This window comes from Olea europaea, chromosome 8 (assembly GCF_002742605.1).
Source record: "Olea europaea var. sylvestris chromosome 8, O_europaea_v1, whole genome shotgun sequence".
NCBI classification, from domain to species: domain Eukaryota; kingdom Viridiplantae; phylum Streptophyta; class Magnoliopsida; order Lamiales; family Oleaceae; genus Olea; species Olea europaea.
Window position 1 is genome coordinate 12,541,030 of NC_036244.1, and position 17,450 is coordinate 12,558,479.

Consider the following 17,450-nt stretch of genomic DNA (forward strand, 5'->3'; position numbering starts at 1 on the left):
TGGATCCTAGTTCTAGAAATCGTCATGTACAATGGAGCGATTGTATGATAATTGAACTACTGCATCAAGTATTGGCCAGCCCCAAAAGGAGTGACAATGGCTTTTCATCATATCATGTGTCCAAAGCAATTGAGAGTATGTACAATGGATGCCGAGTCGTGGTGTTAATAAGAATGTGAGGATGTGATGAAGACTTTGAAAAAAAAGAATATGTTGAAGTTCGTCAGTTTTAAGTATGGATGATTTTGGATTAGATACTAACACTAGACATTTCACAACCGATGTACTAGTTTGGAAGGAGTTTCTAAAGGTACATATTTCATCGACCAATGAAATTATTAGTCATTACTTATTAGTAGTATAGTTTGTTTTGAATATTAACTACGTATAAAACATATTCCACTCTTCGTTTTTTGCAGGGGGCAGAACAAAATTTGGAAAGTAGAGGACCAAACTATGTCCTCATTATGATGATTTGGAAGCTATCTTTACAAATGATTATGTTATAGGAGATCACGCTATAACCGACAATGACAATTTTTCCTCCATTAATTGTATGTAAAAGATTGTACATAAAAAAATTATACAATTCATATATTATATAAAAGATTCTAATTTTTATATATAAATATTTTTAGATAAAAATGTGAATGAAGTTAATGGTAAAAATGAGGATACGGATCCAATCCCAATTCGTGCTTTTAAGCGTAACGTTGAAGGAAGAACCAACAAAATTTAGCAACGTCATATCCAACCTGATGATGAGAGTCTCATTCCCCTATTAAGCACTACTGAATCGTTTAAAAAAAATAAAATTACTAATACTATGGAGATTCAAGCAACATTAGATACGCTAAAACATATCAATTGACAATTGGTTCTAGAAAAATTAAAAGACATGAACATAGATAAGCACGACATAATGCAACTCATTAAAATACTTGATCATGATTCGCATCTACTATTTTAAGATGACTTGCTTGGATAATTCAACAAATATATGCAAAAGTATGATATCTATGTTGATTTGAATTGCTACTTTCTTATAATAAATTTTTTTTGATATACATATGTTTTTATTTTTGGTTTTTACGTAATACGCTAGACAAAATCTAATTATTATTTATTGAAATGATTATTTGATAATTACTTTTGATTGGAATTAAGAATATTTAATTTCCATATTTGAGTAGAAATCTGGATTGTTGAGACCATTTTCCTTAGTTGTTATGAATCTTATTATATTTCTAGAATATTATCGTTGAAATATGACTTCTTAAAAAGTCATAATTATGGTGTGCATGCAATATTATTTAATTGTGAAGGTACTATTGTTTATTACTTCTCAAAATTGATTGACTAATTTTCATGAAAAATGGTGACTATCAAACACTAAAAGATAGAAATTATCATGAAAATAATGACTATCAAATACCAAAAGATGGAAAAGTGCTACATTTTATAAGTTGAAAATTAATCTAGTCAAACACATGTAATTAACAATTTTCATGCAAATAATTTCTAAACGATTGAATTATTTATAAAATATTTTCTTTTTTATGGAATTTTCATACTTGGAATCATGCACCTTTATAGTGAGTTTGATTGATTTTATTTTCATGAAAAATGTCATCTTTTTATCCAAATTTCTACTTTTTGGGTCTTTGATTTCTAAAAAATAAAAATCAACCCTCCCTAAATAAACCTAAAATTTATTTGTATAAAAATTGTCAATTAAATATGTTCGATTGATTTAGTTTTCAATTTATAAAAATAATATATTTGTCTATTTTTTATTAAGAGAATTATCTGAAAAATAAAAATCTACTATTTTAAAGAAAATATTTTTTTTTATTTTCGAGGAAAATATTTTATTTTGATCAAGAGAAAGAATATATTTTTTATGGGAAAAAATAATAATCAAATACCGCAAAAAATAAAAATTCATCATGTCGCGCTACGTATTTCCTGCCATTCTAGACAATATTAGCCTCAAAATTTCAGATTCTCTCGAATCATCCTATCGATAACGCTATGTCCTTTTTCGTCTTTTCCTAATCCAAAATATCTTCCCCCCCCCCCCGCCCCCCCTTCTTCTTCTCCAACAGAATTCTGAACCAAAAAGCCATTATCAATTTGCCACTTTTTCTCTTCCTCCCAAGAAGACACCGTTCACGATGGCTGTAGTAATAGGTAACATAGCTCCCTTCCTAGACCTCGTAATATCGCCACCTCGTACTATCATCCCCGACCGCAGCAAAATCCGGCCGCTTCCTTCGGACGTCGTTCTACACCTCTTCAAAAAAGACCACCAGAACTTCAATTCCGAATCGTTTTCATTCGAGAACAAAGAAAGGCATGTGAATATTAGGGGGAAATCTGGTCGGTCGAAGGTGAATGAAGTGGAGTTCGAGAATTCCAGTGACGATGAAAATGGAAATGGAAATGGATTCGAGGAGGAAATTGTGGAAGATGAGGGTTTTGATTGGGAAATTTCAGATTCTCTCGAATCATCCTATCGATAACGCTATGTCCTTTTTCGTCTTTTCCTAATCCAAAATTTCTTCCCCCCCCCCCCGCCCCCCCTTCTTCTTCTCCAACAGAATTCTGAACCAAAAAGCCATTATCAATTTGCCACTTTTTCTCTTCCTCCCAAGAAGACACCGTTCACGATGGCTGTAGTAATAGGTAACATAGCTCCCTTCCTAGACCTCGTAATATCGCCACCTCGTACTATCATCCCCGACCGCAGCAAAATCCGGCCGCTTCCTTCGGACGTCGTTCTACACCTCTTCAAAAAAGACCACCAGAACTTCAATTCCGAATCGTTTTCATTCGAGAACAAAGAAAGGCATGTGAATATTAGGGGGAAATCTGGTCGGTCGAAGGTGAATGAAGTGGAGTTCGAGAATTCCAGTGACGATGAAAATGGAAATGGAAATGGATTCGAGGAGGAAATTGTGGAAGATGAGGGTTTTGATTGGGAGAAGGAGATGAAGAGGAGAGTTAAGGAAATTGAAGAAATGAGAGATTTGGAAAAGAAAGCTGAGGAACTGCAGTATAAAGTCGATAAAGAGTATGATAATAACAGCGAGGATGGTCTGGATGATAATAGGGAAGATACTGAAGAAGAGAAGCGGATGAGAGTTCGAAAAGAACTCGAAAAGGTTAATCTTTTCACACTTTTAAATTATAATTTCCTCAGTGTTTTAGTTTTTGATTGATCTAAAAATCTCATAAGAAAATCAAATGATTATCCGTTGTTTTATTGTTTTTGCTTCAACGTATGTGATTAATCATCCAGTTTAAAAGCTTAATCCATTAGAGAGCAGTTAGAGGGATCAATTGTCTTTGATAAGTTCCTTGCTGAATGAATTTATTTCTTGATGTGCACATTTTCTCATGATCGAGTGGCAGCGAGACTTGAATTCAATATGTTAATCATTTCATTTAAAAATTTGGGCCGATCATGTACTGTTTTAAATATTTTTTTCGACAGTGGTCAAGAGGAATTTGGAATAATGGAGAATAAGTTTTTCTTGAAGAACCGGAGATGCAACAAAGAGAGCTAAAAAGAACTAAAATGAAGGAAGAAAATGTAACAGGTTTTCACTTGTCAAATAACACAGAATTATTAAGGTCTTTCATTTGTTAAATAAGCCACAGATTCTGTGTTACTAATCTATCCAAATTTTATTGTATGTTTATTACTTTCATCTTTATAATTTTTATAATAATGAAGGTTTGAGCCAATGGACTAATATATGCTGTTTTCAGTTTGGTATTTGTCGACTTTGAGTGTTTTACCATGAAATATCATTTTGACTGCCTTAAAGTAGCTTAAAAACTACTTTTTTGAAAATATGTCCACTTTTGAGTACAACTAAATGTGCTGTTTATGAAGTAAGAAGAATAATTTTATTTATTTTTATAGTGGATGAATTAATAACTTGATGGGAGATCCCATGGTGTAAAGACTGTGAAATGAGATTGGTTGCTTTACACGTTACAGTGTTTTTCTGAAGTTAATACTAATGTAGCTATTTAGTCTTTTGGTACGAGAATGTAGGTAGCAAAGGAACAAGCAGAGCGGAGGAAAACAGCTCAGTTAATGTTCGAATTGGGTCAGAGGGCTTATGGTAAGGGTATGTATGGTCGAGCAATTGAATTTCTTGAAGGTGCACTGACAATCATTCCCCGGCCCACTTTGTTTGGCGGTGAGGTTGGTTATATACCATACTTCGATAACCATTTTGTTCCTGGAAAATGATTATTCCCCTGCCAGATTCGATGTCATGTGCTAACTATGAAATTACGTTGTGGTGTGCAGATACAAATATGGCTTGCTATGGCTTACGAAGCAAATAATCGCCATGCAGATTGCATTGCTCTTTATCAGCAGTTAGAAAAGAAGCATCCAAGTGTCAGCATACGACGCCAAGCTGCAGACTTGCGCTACATATTGCAAGCACCTAAACTCAAGATATCGCAGGAAGAAATGGTCACCATCCCATTGATAGGTTCGAGCTATGACAGGTGAGATGCGATGGACATTATGCTTTTCTTTTTTTTCCTGAAATGCAGTTTTTTTCTTTAGTTAACTCAAGCCCAAGTTTCTTGCTCAGTAACCAAGTACAAGCATCAAGGAATGAGAGATCAGTACACAAATATATGCTGTTCTTACTCATTGGTCCACTTCATATAATATATAAATTTGAGTTAGAATTCGAAATGGAAGATAGTGGGAAAAGTTACAATTTCCATTGGCTTGCCTGAATATTAGCTTCAATAGTTCTAGTTATACATGTTGAATCTCTTTGATGAGCTTGTTTCAGAAGTGTTTATAAAAAGGTTTTCTTTATAAATAGATAAAAATTAGTGGTAGATAAGTGGATAGCACTAATGGGTCTCAAAATGTGTCGAAAAAAATCAATTTGACCTTTTTTTGACAGTTTATAAATACTTGCCAAACATATGCTTATATGAGTTAGCTTAGAATTTTCAAACATGTTTGGTGGAATTGGTACTCTTAAAACGCTATTTAGTAATAACCATTATTTGATTCATGGATAAGTTGAAAGAAGAAACGTGCCCTTTAAATAAAAAATTTTATCTGGAAAAGAGGATAAGGATCTTGTACAAGATTTTTTAATTTTTCTAGTGTCCATTCCTTCTTCGAAAGAGAGGTACTACTTTGTACCTTATGCAGTAGAAAGATGGCGTGACTGTATATAAGATCTGAGATAATCCGACAATATTTGTATATGCAGCTCACACTGGGATGTGAAACAGAGAAGATTTACTTCTCCGAGTTGTATTTGACAATTGGTATTCAGAGATATAATCTGAAATTAGGACAGTCTGAATTTAGCTAGAGTAGCTCAAAACTTAAAATTCGTTATATATATGCAAATTGATCTTTCCAGGTCTATTTCATTTGGAATCAAAGATAAACCATTGAGGCCAACTGAGCTTTTATTTGAACTGTAAAACTTCTACAGCCAAGCTTTTCTGGTGTACAAGTGCAGTTTGTTAATGTTCTCAAACCTTTGAAGACTGAGCTTTACTCGATTGCTCTCTCAAAGCTTGAGCCTATGCTAAACTCCTTCCAATGAAGTTGAGAACTTGACTTCAGCTTAAGTTAAGATTTAATCATAAATGAGAGTAACTAGAGGCGCAAAAATGTATAACAAATGTCTCAAAACTTGTTGAAATATGAATATAACTCTGCATATGAAATAATAATTTAGTATAAATATAATGCTTCAATGTCTAATAATTGGAAAATCAATAATTGAAATAAGAAATTGCTTGAACTGTGGAATAGTCGTAAATTTAGTGTGCACCAGCGTGAACTTTTGGTGCTGATACCTGTTGTGATATTCGATACTTGTATTTCGTAAGGTATTTTTCTGATAATGACCGAGCAATCATCATTCATACATTCTCGTTTACAGTTATGCAGCAACTTGGACTGATAAAAACAAGGACAGAGACGAAAGGAGAAGTGGTTCCACGACTAGCCAGCTTCCATCGACCAGAGACTATTTGGCAGACTTTCTAGTGTGGAAACCACCGGTCGATTTGGAGAAAAACCAAGCTTTCTGGGTAGCATTAACTCTATGGGTTGGCTTGGTTGGAGCTGCACTCTTTTTGCAAAGTTGAAGTTTGCGCATTTGTGCAGTTGTGATGTTTAGTTTGTACTTTGTATTCTTTCTAGGTATACTTTGTTGTTGTACAATTTGTTCTTTGTATTACTGTTATTGTATCATAGAAATCAATTTGAATGCTATGCTATAAAATCCTAATTTATATTCCTCGTTCCGGGTTAACTTTCCTTATTTTCTTGTTCCAATTATATAATTATATAGTCATGTTTATTTATTGAGAATGTTTTGTTTTATTTCTTTACTGATATATCTTTATTTAATTTGTTTACTTATAATCAATTTTTTTCACTTAATCTGGAAATTCTACAAATATAAATAAGGGTGAAATAGGAAAGTTTTTGAAAAAAATTATTGTTTTCAATAATATTAAATAATATTTTTTAATCGGCCTGAAAACCAAAATCAACCTATATAAACGGAACTTGAAGAATATTTGATTATTCTAGAAATTGTAATCGATTCAAATAGAGAAAAACAAAAATTTTTAAAAAAGGGTTCTTAACCATTGTCTAGAAAAGAGATTTGTTGATTATAGTTGTATGAACTTTATTTTTGTTTTGTTTAAGCCGAACATTATATTATATTAATTCCTTGAACTTCTAAAAACTTACAAGAATCAATTTTAGTCTGTGGTGACAAAATGGTTTAAGCAATTTATGTTTCATTAAATAGATGTGTGATCTGAACTTTTTAACTCGATAGCTTATGAGAACTTGCTCATTTTATTTGACAAAGAAAAGATAAAATGTAATTTATTTTTCATATTTCACAAATAATTTCTAACATATAGATCACTGAGAGGAATATTTTTTCAAATTTTCTTTCGAAGCGTGACTTTTTTCTATTATGAGTTAATTTTTAAATCTTTAAAAAAAATGAATTAAAGAAAAAAAATGGAGGGTTGAACTAATTCAAGCATGATTGGCCTACAATATTGACATGTGAGCCAATTTGGTCTATTCTCTATTTGGAGAGAATTAAAATTCGATTTTGATATAAGTTAATAAAATTTATAATTAAAAAATTGTGAGTTTCATAAAATATATGATTAAAATAGTTAAACAGTATACAAGGCCCTGTCCGTTTAGAAAAATTCAAAATAGTTGGAACTTTTCAGACGAGATCATTCCATCTCTTAGTCGAGATGCGAGCTAGTTTGCTCGTTACTCATTTCATAACAACTAATTTTAGTGCCATTTTTGTCATATGGCTAACCCTAATCCACGTTCTGCAAACTTCCATTTCTACCCCCCAACTCATATTTCTACATTGCAAAAACAGAAGAACAAAATTGTAATTTACAATTCACTCCCGATCCCCTATAAAATGAAGCTCATCTCAGCCTTATATCCACATCTCAGCAGCCTCCATGACGACCCGATTCAGGAAGAATAGGAAGAAGCGAGGCCACGTGAGCGCCGGTCACGGCCGCATCGGTAAGCACCGAAAACACCCGAGCGGTCGTGGAAACGCCGGTGGTATGCACCACCACCGGATCCTCTTCGACAAGTACCACCCCGGGTATTTCGGTAAAGTCGGGATGCGCTACTTTCACAAGCTCCGCAACAAGTTCCATTGCCCAATTGTTAACATCGACAAGCTCTGGTCCATGGTTCCCACCGAAGCCAAAGACGCGGCGTCGAAGGATAAAGTGCCCGTGATTGATGTTACGCAGTTCGGATACTTTAAGGTTTTGGGCAAGGGAGTTTTGCCGGAAAATCAACCGGTGGTTGTTAAGGCTAAGCTTGTGTCGAAGATAGCTGAGAAGAAAATTAAGGAGGCTGGTGGTTCTGTTTTGCTCACTGCTTAGGGTTTGTGGAATCTTTTAAAATATTTTCGATTTTCATATGCTATTGAGCTTTGGACCTTGATTTTGTAATGGATATTGTTAAATTTTGGAGTTCAATTAATAATTATTATTGGAAGTAGTTTGTTATTGTCATATTCTATTGTGGCTTATTTCCTTTAATTATTTTTGTTGAAATATGTTATCTATATGGCTTATTTCAGAAGTTTGTTTTTGCTGATTGATAATGTGTTACTATATATGCACGGGTCTGTTTTATTTAAAATTGTCGAATTTATACTTATTCTGAGGATGTTAGTATTTGATGAACTTTAACTACAGCGAAACATTCTGGCTTCTCCCCAAAATGTATATTCTTGGCAGTGTGATTTGGTGTTTCAATCCTTTTGCATTTATTGTTGGAAAAAACAGTCTCTCACAAATACGTACCAAGAATATGCTTCCATGCTCTTCGAGTTCCTAGTCCCTCCAGGTTTAAACATAAATGGAGCTTTTGTGGTGAATGGCAATGAAAGTGCCGCATAAAGAGAAAACATCGCTTTGCTTTGATGCAGATGTTGGATCTCAAAAGAGCAGGTTAACTTCTATCGCAATACACCTCTTACAATATTAATATTGATTTTTCTGCGTAATTTCCGTGGAATCTGTTTCTCCTCCCAGTTGTTTAAATCTGTCTTGAGCAGCATATGAACAGTTTCTTGCACTTGAACCCAGCTTCTGGATTGACTAAGGGTAATACTTGTGTGAATTTTGTTCTGTCGATAATCCTTAACAAGGCGGCCTGACTTGAAACTACGCACTTTCCCTTGATAATGCTTCAAGAGCAAGGTTAGATATTACCTTTCAGTCATTTAGTTGATCTTGTTATTTTGATGTTGGGTCTTTTGTTTTAAAATAGTTATTTTAGACCTGAAATTGATGAAACATCAGATGAAAGATGGACAGATTAACAAGAAATCGTTGATAAAGTAACCACCAACAGAGACCTTTTTGCCTTCAAAGTTCAGTTCCTTGGCCATGTTTTTGCACAGTAATGCAGATAGGGTGTTCAGTTTGCTTATTGCATGGCGTTGCCCAATTATTATACATAATAATCATTCATGGCATTGTGTTTGGCTCAAAAGAGTCAAATTAGTACCGTAGTCTATTAAATACTTGGAACTTCCAGTGTCCATCAATGTTATCTTCTGGCAATAGCCGAGAAGCATGATTTTTCATGGGAAAATTCACAGTTTTCTCACACTTTGGCTTGAAGTATTACTATGACTAGTTTCTTCAGCATCTGTTTCCCCTCACCATCATTTTAGTATCTCTTTTGCAATATGAGTCTGCAATATGCATAATGATTATGAAGTGCTGGGTTCTTTAAACGATCTCGTGCTAGAAAATCTGGTTTCTGCATGAGATTTGCTCTGTTTCGCATGCAGGCAAATCAATTCTACTTGGTATGATATTTCTATTTAGCACATACCTCTGTCTTAGTTTCAGACATATTGTCCAGAGTAGTATGCAGGATTGTGGATATGATCCTAGCAATATTCCTCGCCAAAGTTCCAATTGATACAACTCCGTGTCGAATCAATCTTGTGGACCTGAAGCATGACGAGCGCAGATGGTAGATACTAGCTAAATGTTGGATCCGCTACCAAGGCAACTTTACCTCTTTTGACTATGATAAATTAAAAAATAATAATAATAATAATAATGGAGTTTTGTTTATAATATGGATTAAAACCACATGAAAAGCAACAAATTTTCCCAAAATGTTCATATAATAGTGAATATTGATTCTCCCCACATTTTATAGTTTGTTTTTAGAGGTCCCTATTTTACATCACATGAATATCACATTGGCAAGGTGCTCAACTTCCGAACTGTTTGAAATTATTGTGGGATGCAGGTTTGTAGTACCCATTAACCGAGAAGAAGGGAACAACTGCTGAGAATTTCATCCTTCCCGGGTGCCCAAAACAGAGTTCAATTGACATCCTCACACTGCACACACATTTAAGTTGGGTGAGAATTTAAAACTTGCTCTTTAATTGGGAAATGATACTAGTCTCAAATTGGCATAATCCAAGAAAGCAAATATAAAGGTGATCCCGTATTAGTGATAAATGGCTTAGTTTTGTTGCACCAAAGTTTCCATCTAATAAACATGCTTGACTCATATCAAGGAACTGGGGTAAAATGATTCATGTTGGCCATATGAAAAAGAGTCTGGGAAGGGTTGTGTCATGCCAGATGTGCTAATTTAAACATAAAAAAAATATTTTACATGGATCAAAGAGGTAAATTTAAAATGACCCAACTCTCTAGACGAGTCAGCATATCACAATGTCCACGGCCCATCCAAGCTTTGTTAAGCTCCTGTTTGAGCTTTATTCTATAAAGAATTCATTTTTAATTATACATTCAATTGAGAAAACAACCTTACGGAGAAATTCTAAGCTTTCTTGCTTTCAAAGTTTTTTCAAAAAATTATTATTACAAAACTACTCTACATAAAATGGGTAAAATTTCCGTCTCCTAATTGCAGTTATGGTCAACAAATAATGATTAGACATGACATATTTAAGTTACTAAAATCATGAATTCTATCCAATCTATCCCATGAGTATAGGTGTGGGTTTGCTTTTCAATGATCATCAGTTCAAGTCCCCTTAAGGTCATTGAGGTGAGTATTCGACTGTAAACTTCAGAGTTTTGTAAAATTAGTTGAGGTTCGCGTAAGTTGCTCCGAACACTCATGGTCATAAAAAAAAAATAATAATAAAAAAATAAAATCTATCTCATGAGTACCAACCAATTCATTAATCCCTAATTACGCGCAACAATCAACTCCTAATATATGACGCTTATCTTTAATAACAAGGAAGAGCAAACAAAAAAATGTTGTCCATTTCCTTGCAATTTAAGTTTATACTTTAGATTAGCCATTAAGTCATTTGACTAATTAATAATCATATTCAAATGTATTTTGACGCATGGTGTGGGATCCACACATAATAAATTATATGTGGGTCCTCTTCATGTGAGCGGTGTAAACGATTACGTTCACTAAATGTGTACATCTAGTATAGCCATAGTGAAAACGCCATCTCGTTTTTAAAAAGAGACGAAAATAAAAACAGTGAAGTTTCGTACTGAGCGGAACTAAATGTTTGGCATGCTATAAATGGAATCATATTAGAGCAACAATAGTTTAGCACAATATGTTTTGAAATGAATTAAGTGAACGTTTAGCCACTCAGAGGCGAATTCAGGGGTCAAGTTCAGATAGGAAGGACTGTGAGCGTTGAAAGCTTATTATCGACGGCCAACGTCTGTGATAGCGATGTTGTTTATTAATATTTAATTAAATAATACTAAAAAAATTGTATGGATTAGAACTAGAAAAATTATATACACCACTAGATCTAGAATGAAATATGAACTTTGATTTTGGATAAAAAATAGTTCTATAATCTGCAAAATGCCTTAATTTATTTTTCAATTAAATAGATAATATATATTAACAAAATGTCAATATTCAGTTTACAATTAAAGTTAATTAAACAAGCTTTATTATATTAATAAAATTGAAATTATTTATGTGCTTATATCAATTTTATGTACTTGTATGATTCCACTTTTTCGTAATCATTTTTTTGTGAATGAATAGTAGAACATTTTATTAATTAAATAAGTTGTGTTGAATGATTTCTTACGACGTTAAAGCCAATTTTTCTACAAATTCATCCACCGTTAATTGACCAAACTCTCCAATCAATTGATTGGAGAGGGAAAAAAGAAACGAAAAAGAAAATAAAGAAAAGGGACAAAACTCCGGTTAAAATGTTTCTACTTGTATTAAACCAGTAAAATTAAACATATATTATTTTGTTACATTATGTGTTAAAAATCAAGAAGTGCCATGATGGTAAAGCGGTGAATATATTTAAGAAAGGGTAACATGTTTGAATCACCTTCCTTGCATTTATTTTGGTAAAAATTGTTGAAACACAAAAATTATAAAAAGTATCGCTTTTAAAGAATTTCGAATACAGAACCTCCAACTCAATAGTAGAAGGGCCAATCAGTTGAGCTACCAGAAATATTTGTTGTTAATATGAATTATCAAATATAATTTAAAAATTCTATCTATTAGCAGCAAAAAAAAATAAAAAATTCTCCCCAACGAATTCAATTAGGATAACCACCATATAGATCCGCCACTGTAGCCACTTCAAAATCCACCCGTTTAAGCGAGGAAAAGTAAAATTTTAGTAGCTTACATGTTTATTCAATAGTCCGTCTTAAAATGGTCACATACCGTCTTAAAATGGGAACTGGTATCGAATAACAATTTTACTTAAAATGCAATATAATAATTACTAAAGAAGGAAAGTAAATAAAAATTTGAATATACCACACTCCTGTCTCCTGATGACCTAGAAAAATGGAAATAGTACAGACCAAATTCCTCACAGTACAACTGCTCAGTTACAAAAAAAAAAAAAAATAGTGATTAGCAGATAACCATGACATTAGAGCACTTTCCTTTTCCCACGGCAACCATTATCTCAGACCACGAACGCACACATAACGGAAAGTTAACCTTTTTTACTCCACCAGTGACTTGTTGGAATCCTTCACAAATTTTCTGAATTTTTAATGTGCAAGTCTATCAAATTTTAACCGGTTGAATTCAACTGAAATATGGCGACAAAACCACCGCCAGGAATACTTCCTCAGAATAAGCAGGCCCAAAATCAGACAGCAATCGAACAAGAAAAGCGAATCGAAGAGGTTTTATCATACCCAATTTTGTTGTCGGATAGGGTTGATGAAGCTGTAAAGGAGGCGGAGTCGTTCAAGTTGGAGTGCTTGGAGGTGGGCAAGAAAGTGGGTAATCTTTGCCAGATGCTACGCGCCGCCGTGCGTCTTTCCACCTCCACCTCAGTTGGTTTTTACTTCTACGACCGTCCCCTCCGCCGCATCGCCGCCGATGTATCGAAAAATCTTGAAAAGTCACTGGCCCTTCTTAAGAAGTGCAAGCGGCGGAGTGTGCTCCGCCGTGTGGTTACCATAGTCTCCGCCGCCGATTTTCGCAAGCTGCTCGGCTACCTCGATTCCTCGGTAGCTGATATGAAATGGGTTCTCAGCATCTTCGAATCTGGTGGCGCTGGCGGAGGTATTGTTCTTAGTTTACCTCCCATTGCCAGTAATGACCCCATTATTTCTTGGGTTTGGTCTTATATTGCTTCATTACACATGGGTCAATTGCAAGATAAAATAGAGGCTGCAAATGAATTAGCTTCGTTAGCTAAAGATAATGATAGAAATAAGCAAATTATAGTTGAAGAAGGTGGAATTTCTCCTTTATTGAAGCTCTTAAGAGATAATTCTTCCCCAGATGCTCAAATTGCAGCAGCTTTTGCACTTTATAATTTAGCGAATGACATGGAAAGAGTGTTGACGATAATTGATGAATTGGGGGTTCCGGTTATTTTTCAAGTTTTACGGGACTCGCCAATGAGGGTTCAAATAAAAGTTGCGAATTTGGTGGCTACAATGGCAGAGCATTGTCCACTGGCGCAAGAAGATTTTGCAAGGGAGAATGTGATTAGGCCGCTTGTTACATTGTTATCATTCGATATATTCATGGATGATCTGAACATTAGAGAAGGGAAACAGAGTATTCATTCCATTGTGCAAATTAACAAGGAGATGGATAAAAGTTTGAGTAGGCCAGGATTTGGTTCTTCTTTATCAATGCATTATTCTGAGGGGAGTACTAAGGGAGGAAATCACAGGAAGGAAAGGGAAAACGAGAAGCCGGAGGTGAAGCACAAGTTGAAGATTAGTTGTGCCGAGGCGTTGTGGATGCTCGCTAGAGGGAGTGTACCGAATAGTAGGAGGATTACGGAGACAAAAGGGTTACTTTGTTTGGCTAGGCTTGTTGAAACCGAACAGGGGGAATTGCAGTATGATTGCTTGATGACAATAATGGAAATAACGGCTGCTGCAGAATCTAATGCTGACCTTAGACGGGCGGCTTTCAAGACAAATTCTCCAGCTGCTAAGGCAGTTGTGGATCAGCTATTAAGGATTATTAAAGAGTCTGATACCCTGAGGTTGAAAATTTCGGCTATAAGGGCAATAGGTTCTTTATCTAGAACATTCCCAGCTCGGGAGACGCGGGTCATTGTTCCTTTAGTCGAGCAACTTAGTCACAGTAATCAGGATGTGGCTACAGAAGCTGCTATTTCGTTAGGGAAGTTTGCTTGTCCAGATAATTTTTTAGGCATAGAGCATTCCAAGACAATTATCGAGTTCAAAGGTGTTCTGCCTGTGATGAGACTATTAAGGGGCAATGAACGGGCAACGTTGCATGGATTGATTCTTATATGTTACCTAGCAATAAATAATGGAAAGAGCGAGGATTTGGAACGAGCAGGAGTTTTGTCGGCTTTTGAGGGGATAGACCGTGCATTTATCGCTCAACATCCCGAACTGAAAGAATTGATGCATCAGGCAATCTATCATCTGAGTGTGTTTCACCACACAACTCACTCGGGTTTGCTCACTCAAATGCAGTTTTAAGTACCTGCAACTTGATTCTTGATTTAAGGAACTGGGTAGCACGAATGACTACCAATGATGTATTTGATCAGGAGACGAGGAATGATTATGTACAAAAATATGGCAAAGAAAACTTCTATTGTAGTTGATATGATTTTCGTATCAATTTTTCGTTGCTCGACTTTATGAATCCTATTCTCCGTGCTGTTGTAGCTTTCAACTTTTTGTAGGATCACAAATGGATTTTTTTTAATTATGTAATCGAACGTGAACTAGACGGTTTGATTCGGTTCAGTTCAGTTCAGTTCCATAAAGATTTCCATTAGTTTTCGATTTTGCTCGATTCTCTTTGAAACGGAACTATGCCAGCTAATTTCTCAATTTGATGTGGAGAAAATAACCGGGTGGGAAGACTCCTATTTATAGGCACATAAAAAGAGATCCTTTTGGGCTCTTGCGAGACTAGATTTATGTCATTCCTATTTATTACAAGGAAAAAGGTGAATCATATTACACTATACCCTTCTCTATTTACAGGTAGGAGTTGCATGCGCATTTAACTACTCATATTTAGCCTCTAAATCTATAATGGATATTGAGAGAGATAAAATAAAATATTTTCTCTTTCCAACAAAGATAAATTTATTTTTATTTTCACACAGATTAAGAAAATAATTTAAATAGGAGTATTTCATATTTGTTAATAACAAGACACATTAAATAGGGATATATTTTCTAACTAAGAAGTTAATTATACTCTTGACAAAGAAAGTGACTTATAATTTAGTACAGACGGCATAGAAAAGCAGGTCTATCTTTATGGGATAGGAGAAGTAGATTTGCCAAGGATCTGTTTGATAGGACTTCTGCTGAGCGTTTAGAAACTTTTCTATTTATACAAAACACCTTCGCAAAATTGTTCAAAAATATTTAAAATTAGTTTTTCAGTTTTAGAAGAAACTTTTGACTTTTCAAAACTTACGAAATAGGCCCTAAATTTTGAAAAATTAGCCTTTATTTTTTTTTCCTAGAATATATCCACTTTCCACAAGATTTGAACATTTTTATATCCTTTTAGGATTTGTGTTTAACTAAAATTTTAATAATTATAAAATATCATCTTCAACTAAAATCATAAAACCCTAATAATCATAAAAATCCTCTTCAACACATTATTTTGAATATAATTCTTTCATGATATGAAAAATTGAATCTTATTTTTATGTTTTGTTTTAAGTATTGGTTTGACGGATGAAAGTATATGAGAGAATTCAAATTAAGTTTCAATACCCATCAAAATATTCTTACATTACAAAAGGAAACAAACTTAAAACTACCAAAAAAAAAAAAAAAAAAAAAAAAAAAAAAACACAAACAACCAAAATTATTAGCTTATAAATAATAAAATAATAATAATTAACATATGATTCGAGGAGAGATTTGTTTGGTAGCGTGAGCAATGTATTCTTGAGATAACCCAGTAAATTCAAGAAAGTAGATTCGCTAACCTCTGCAACTAAATATAAAAGTACCGACATGACTATATAAAAAATGAAAAGTAAGAATCAGACTAGATTTTGATAGTGTTTGGATGAATATAGTGATTTTTTTTTTTAAAATTGTATTAGGGGCGTATCTAGAGTGGGATAAATATATAAAATTTGTGTAAATATAATGTTTAAATGAATGAATTTAATAAAGATAATTTTGAAATTTGACATGGATGAAAATAGTAGTTTTTTTTAAAATTTTATTATTTTAATAGGGATAGATATAGAGTGAGATAAAAATATGAAAATTACGAATGTAAATAGCAGCATCCATTATTAATTATGGTGTTATATTTTATGTAAACATAACAACAAAAAGAAAAAAAAAAATCTATTGCAGCCGGAGAGATTGCAAATAATCACATAGTTTCCTTTATGAAAGAGGAACATGATATGTGGAATTTAAAGAGGTCCAAGAAAACATCAAAGAAAATCAATGCAATTAGTAACTTGAAATTGCCATCTAATTTTCATTGTATGCAAGAAACTCCAAGTTAAATTAGGCATAAAAAGTAAAAATCAAAGAGAAAACTCGAAAGTTAAAATCTTATTCATTATATTGTCGAGTGTGGATTTCTGTCTAATACTGCATGCATACTGAAGGTGTGTACTAAGTTAACTTGGTTTCTTCCTTAACATCGCGTCTGAAAATTGTTTCCCATTCCTCCGGGAGTTTGAAGAATTCCGAAGCAGCACGATTATGAAATTTTGAACTTGTTTTTGGCTTCTTGGGTGCTGGTGGACATACTGATTTACAAGGAATTTTCGATTCTACACAAGTTGGTGTTCTTGGACTCTCCTCGTCCTTGGCTACATCCTTTTCTTCGAGCCCTTTTTCTTTTGAGTTTAGAAGTACTGGCTTTATGGGACATGGAAAAATAACGTTAACCCCAGAAATAATAAGTTTTTTGTCCACAGACTCCACATCCTTATCGTTTTTAGGAAGCTTTTCTGTAAGTCCCATAAGTACAAAAACCAAGAATCTTGGAGAGAAGTTGGAAGAAGAAAAGGTTGAAAGGGAGAACAAGGAAACTTAAAAGGGCTTTAAAGAATCCCCCCCGGGGCACAGCTCAACTGGTGGATCAATCAACATTGGCTTGCTTCCAGCGGCAGGATGGAGAGTTCGATTCCTGGTGGGAATCTGCGGCCAAAAATTTGGTATGGAGCAATCACTGTGGAGGATGGTCTCTTGTGCGCAGAAGTGTACAGTCAATGGGGGGAATCTGTGATCCAGTAGAGGTATAACCCGCGATTTACCCCATCTAAGGTTCTAGGGGCATGGGTTTTGGAGGTCCAGAATTTAGTCTGGTGTAAGTTGGGATACCTGATATCAAAAAAAAAAGGAGCTTTAAAGAA

At 34.2% G+C, this 17,450-nt stretch overlaps 4 protein-coding genes across 4 annotated transcripts; 3 read left to right on the top strand and 1 right to left on the bottom strand.

The window, feature by feature from the left end:
• Positions 1-2,603: 2,603 nt before the first annotated feature.
• On the top strand, positions 2,604-6,320 carry LOC111398826. Its single transcript, XM_023025932.1, has 4 exons — positions 2,604-3,167; positions 4,070-4,222; positions 4,331-4,536; positions 5,958-6,320. Exons 1-4 carry the CDS (start codon positions 2,673-2,675, stop codon positions 6,163-6,165), a joined length of 1,062 nt encoding a protein of 353 aa, XP_022881700.1. The 5' UTR covers positions 2,604-2,672; the 3' UTR covers positions 6,166-6,320.
• Positions 6,321-7,508: 1,188 nt separating this feature from the next.
• On the top strand, positions 7,509-8,114 carry LOC111398827 (60S ribosomal protein L27a-3). The gene has a single exon (XM_023025933.1). It carries the CDS (start codon positions 7,540-7,542, stop codon positions 7,978-7,980), a length of 441 nt encoding a protein of 146 aa, XP_022881701.1. The 5' UTR covers positions 7,509-7,539; the 3' UTR covers positions 7,981-8,114.
• Positions 8,115-12,411: 4,297 nt separating this feature from the next.
• LOC111398828 lies at positions 12,412-14,838 on the top strand. The gene has a single exon (XM_023025934.1). The coding sequence runs from the start codon at positions 12,679-12,681 to the stop codon at positions 14,563-14,565; it is 1,887 nt and encodes a 628-aa protein (XP_022881702.1). The 5' UTR covers positions 12,412-12,678; the 3' UTR covers positions 14,566-14,838.
• Positions 14,839-16,704: 1,866 nt separating this feature from the next.
• Positions 16,705-17,058, bottom strand: LOC111398295 (cyclin-dependent protein kinase inhibitor SMR6-like). The gene has a single exon (XM_023025214.1). The coding sequence runs from the start codon at positions 17,056-17,058 to the stop codon at positions 16,705-16,707; it is 354 nt and encodes a 117-aa protein (XP_022880982.1).
• Positions 17,059-17,450: the final 392 nt, after the last annotated feature.

Excerpts from the sequence above, each read along its gene's own strand:
- LOC111398826 (XM_023025932.1), top strand. The coding sequence starts at position 2,673 with ATGGCTGTAGTAATAGGTAACATAGCTCCCTTCCTAGACCTCGTAATA. Across the intron at positions 3,168-4,069 it reads TTCGAAAAGAACTCGAAAAG|GTAGCAAAGGAACAAGCAGA; the intron begins GTTAATCTTTTC and ends ACGAGAATGTAG. Across the intron at positions 4,537-5,957 it reads ATAGGTTCGAGCTATGACAG|TTATGCAGCAACTTGGACTG; the intron begins GTGAGATGCGAT and ends TCTCGTTTACAG.
- LOC111398827 (XM_023025933.1), top strand. The coding sequence starts at position 7,540 with ATGACGACCCGATTCAGGAAGAATAGGAAGAAGCGAGGCCACGTGAGC.
- LOC111398828 (XM_023025934.1), top strand. The coding sequence starts at position 12,679 with ATGGCGACAAAACCACCGCCAGGAATACTTCCTCAGAATAAGCAGGCC.
- LOC111398295 (XM_023025214.1), bottom strand. The coding sequence starts at position 17,058 with ATGGGACTTACAGAAAAGCTTCCTAAAAACGATAAGGATGTGGAGTCT.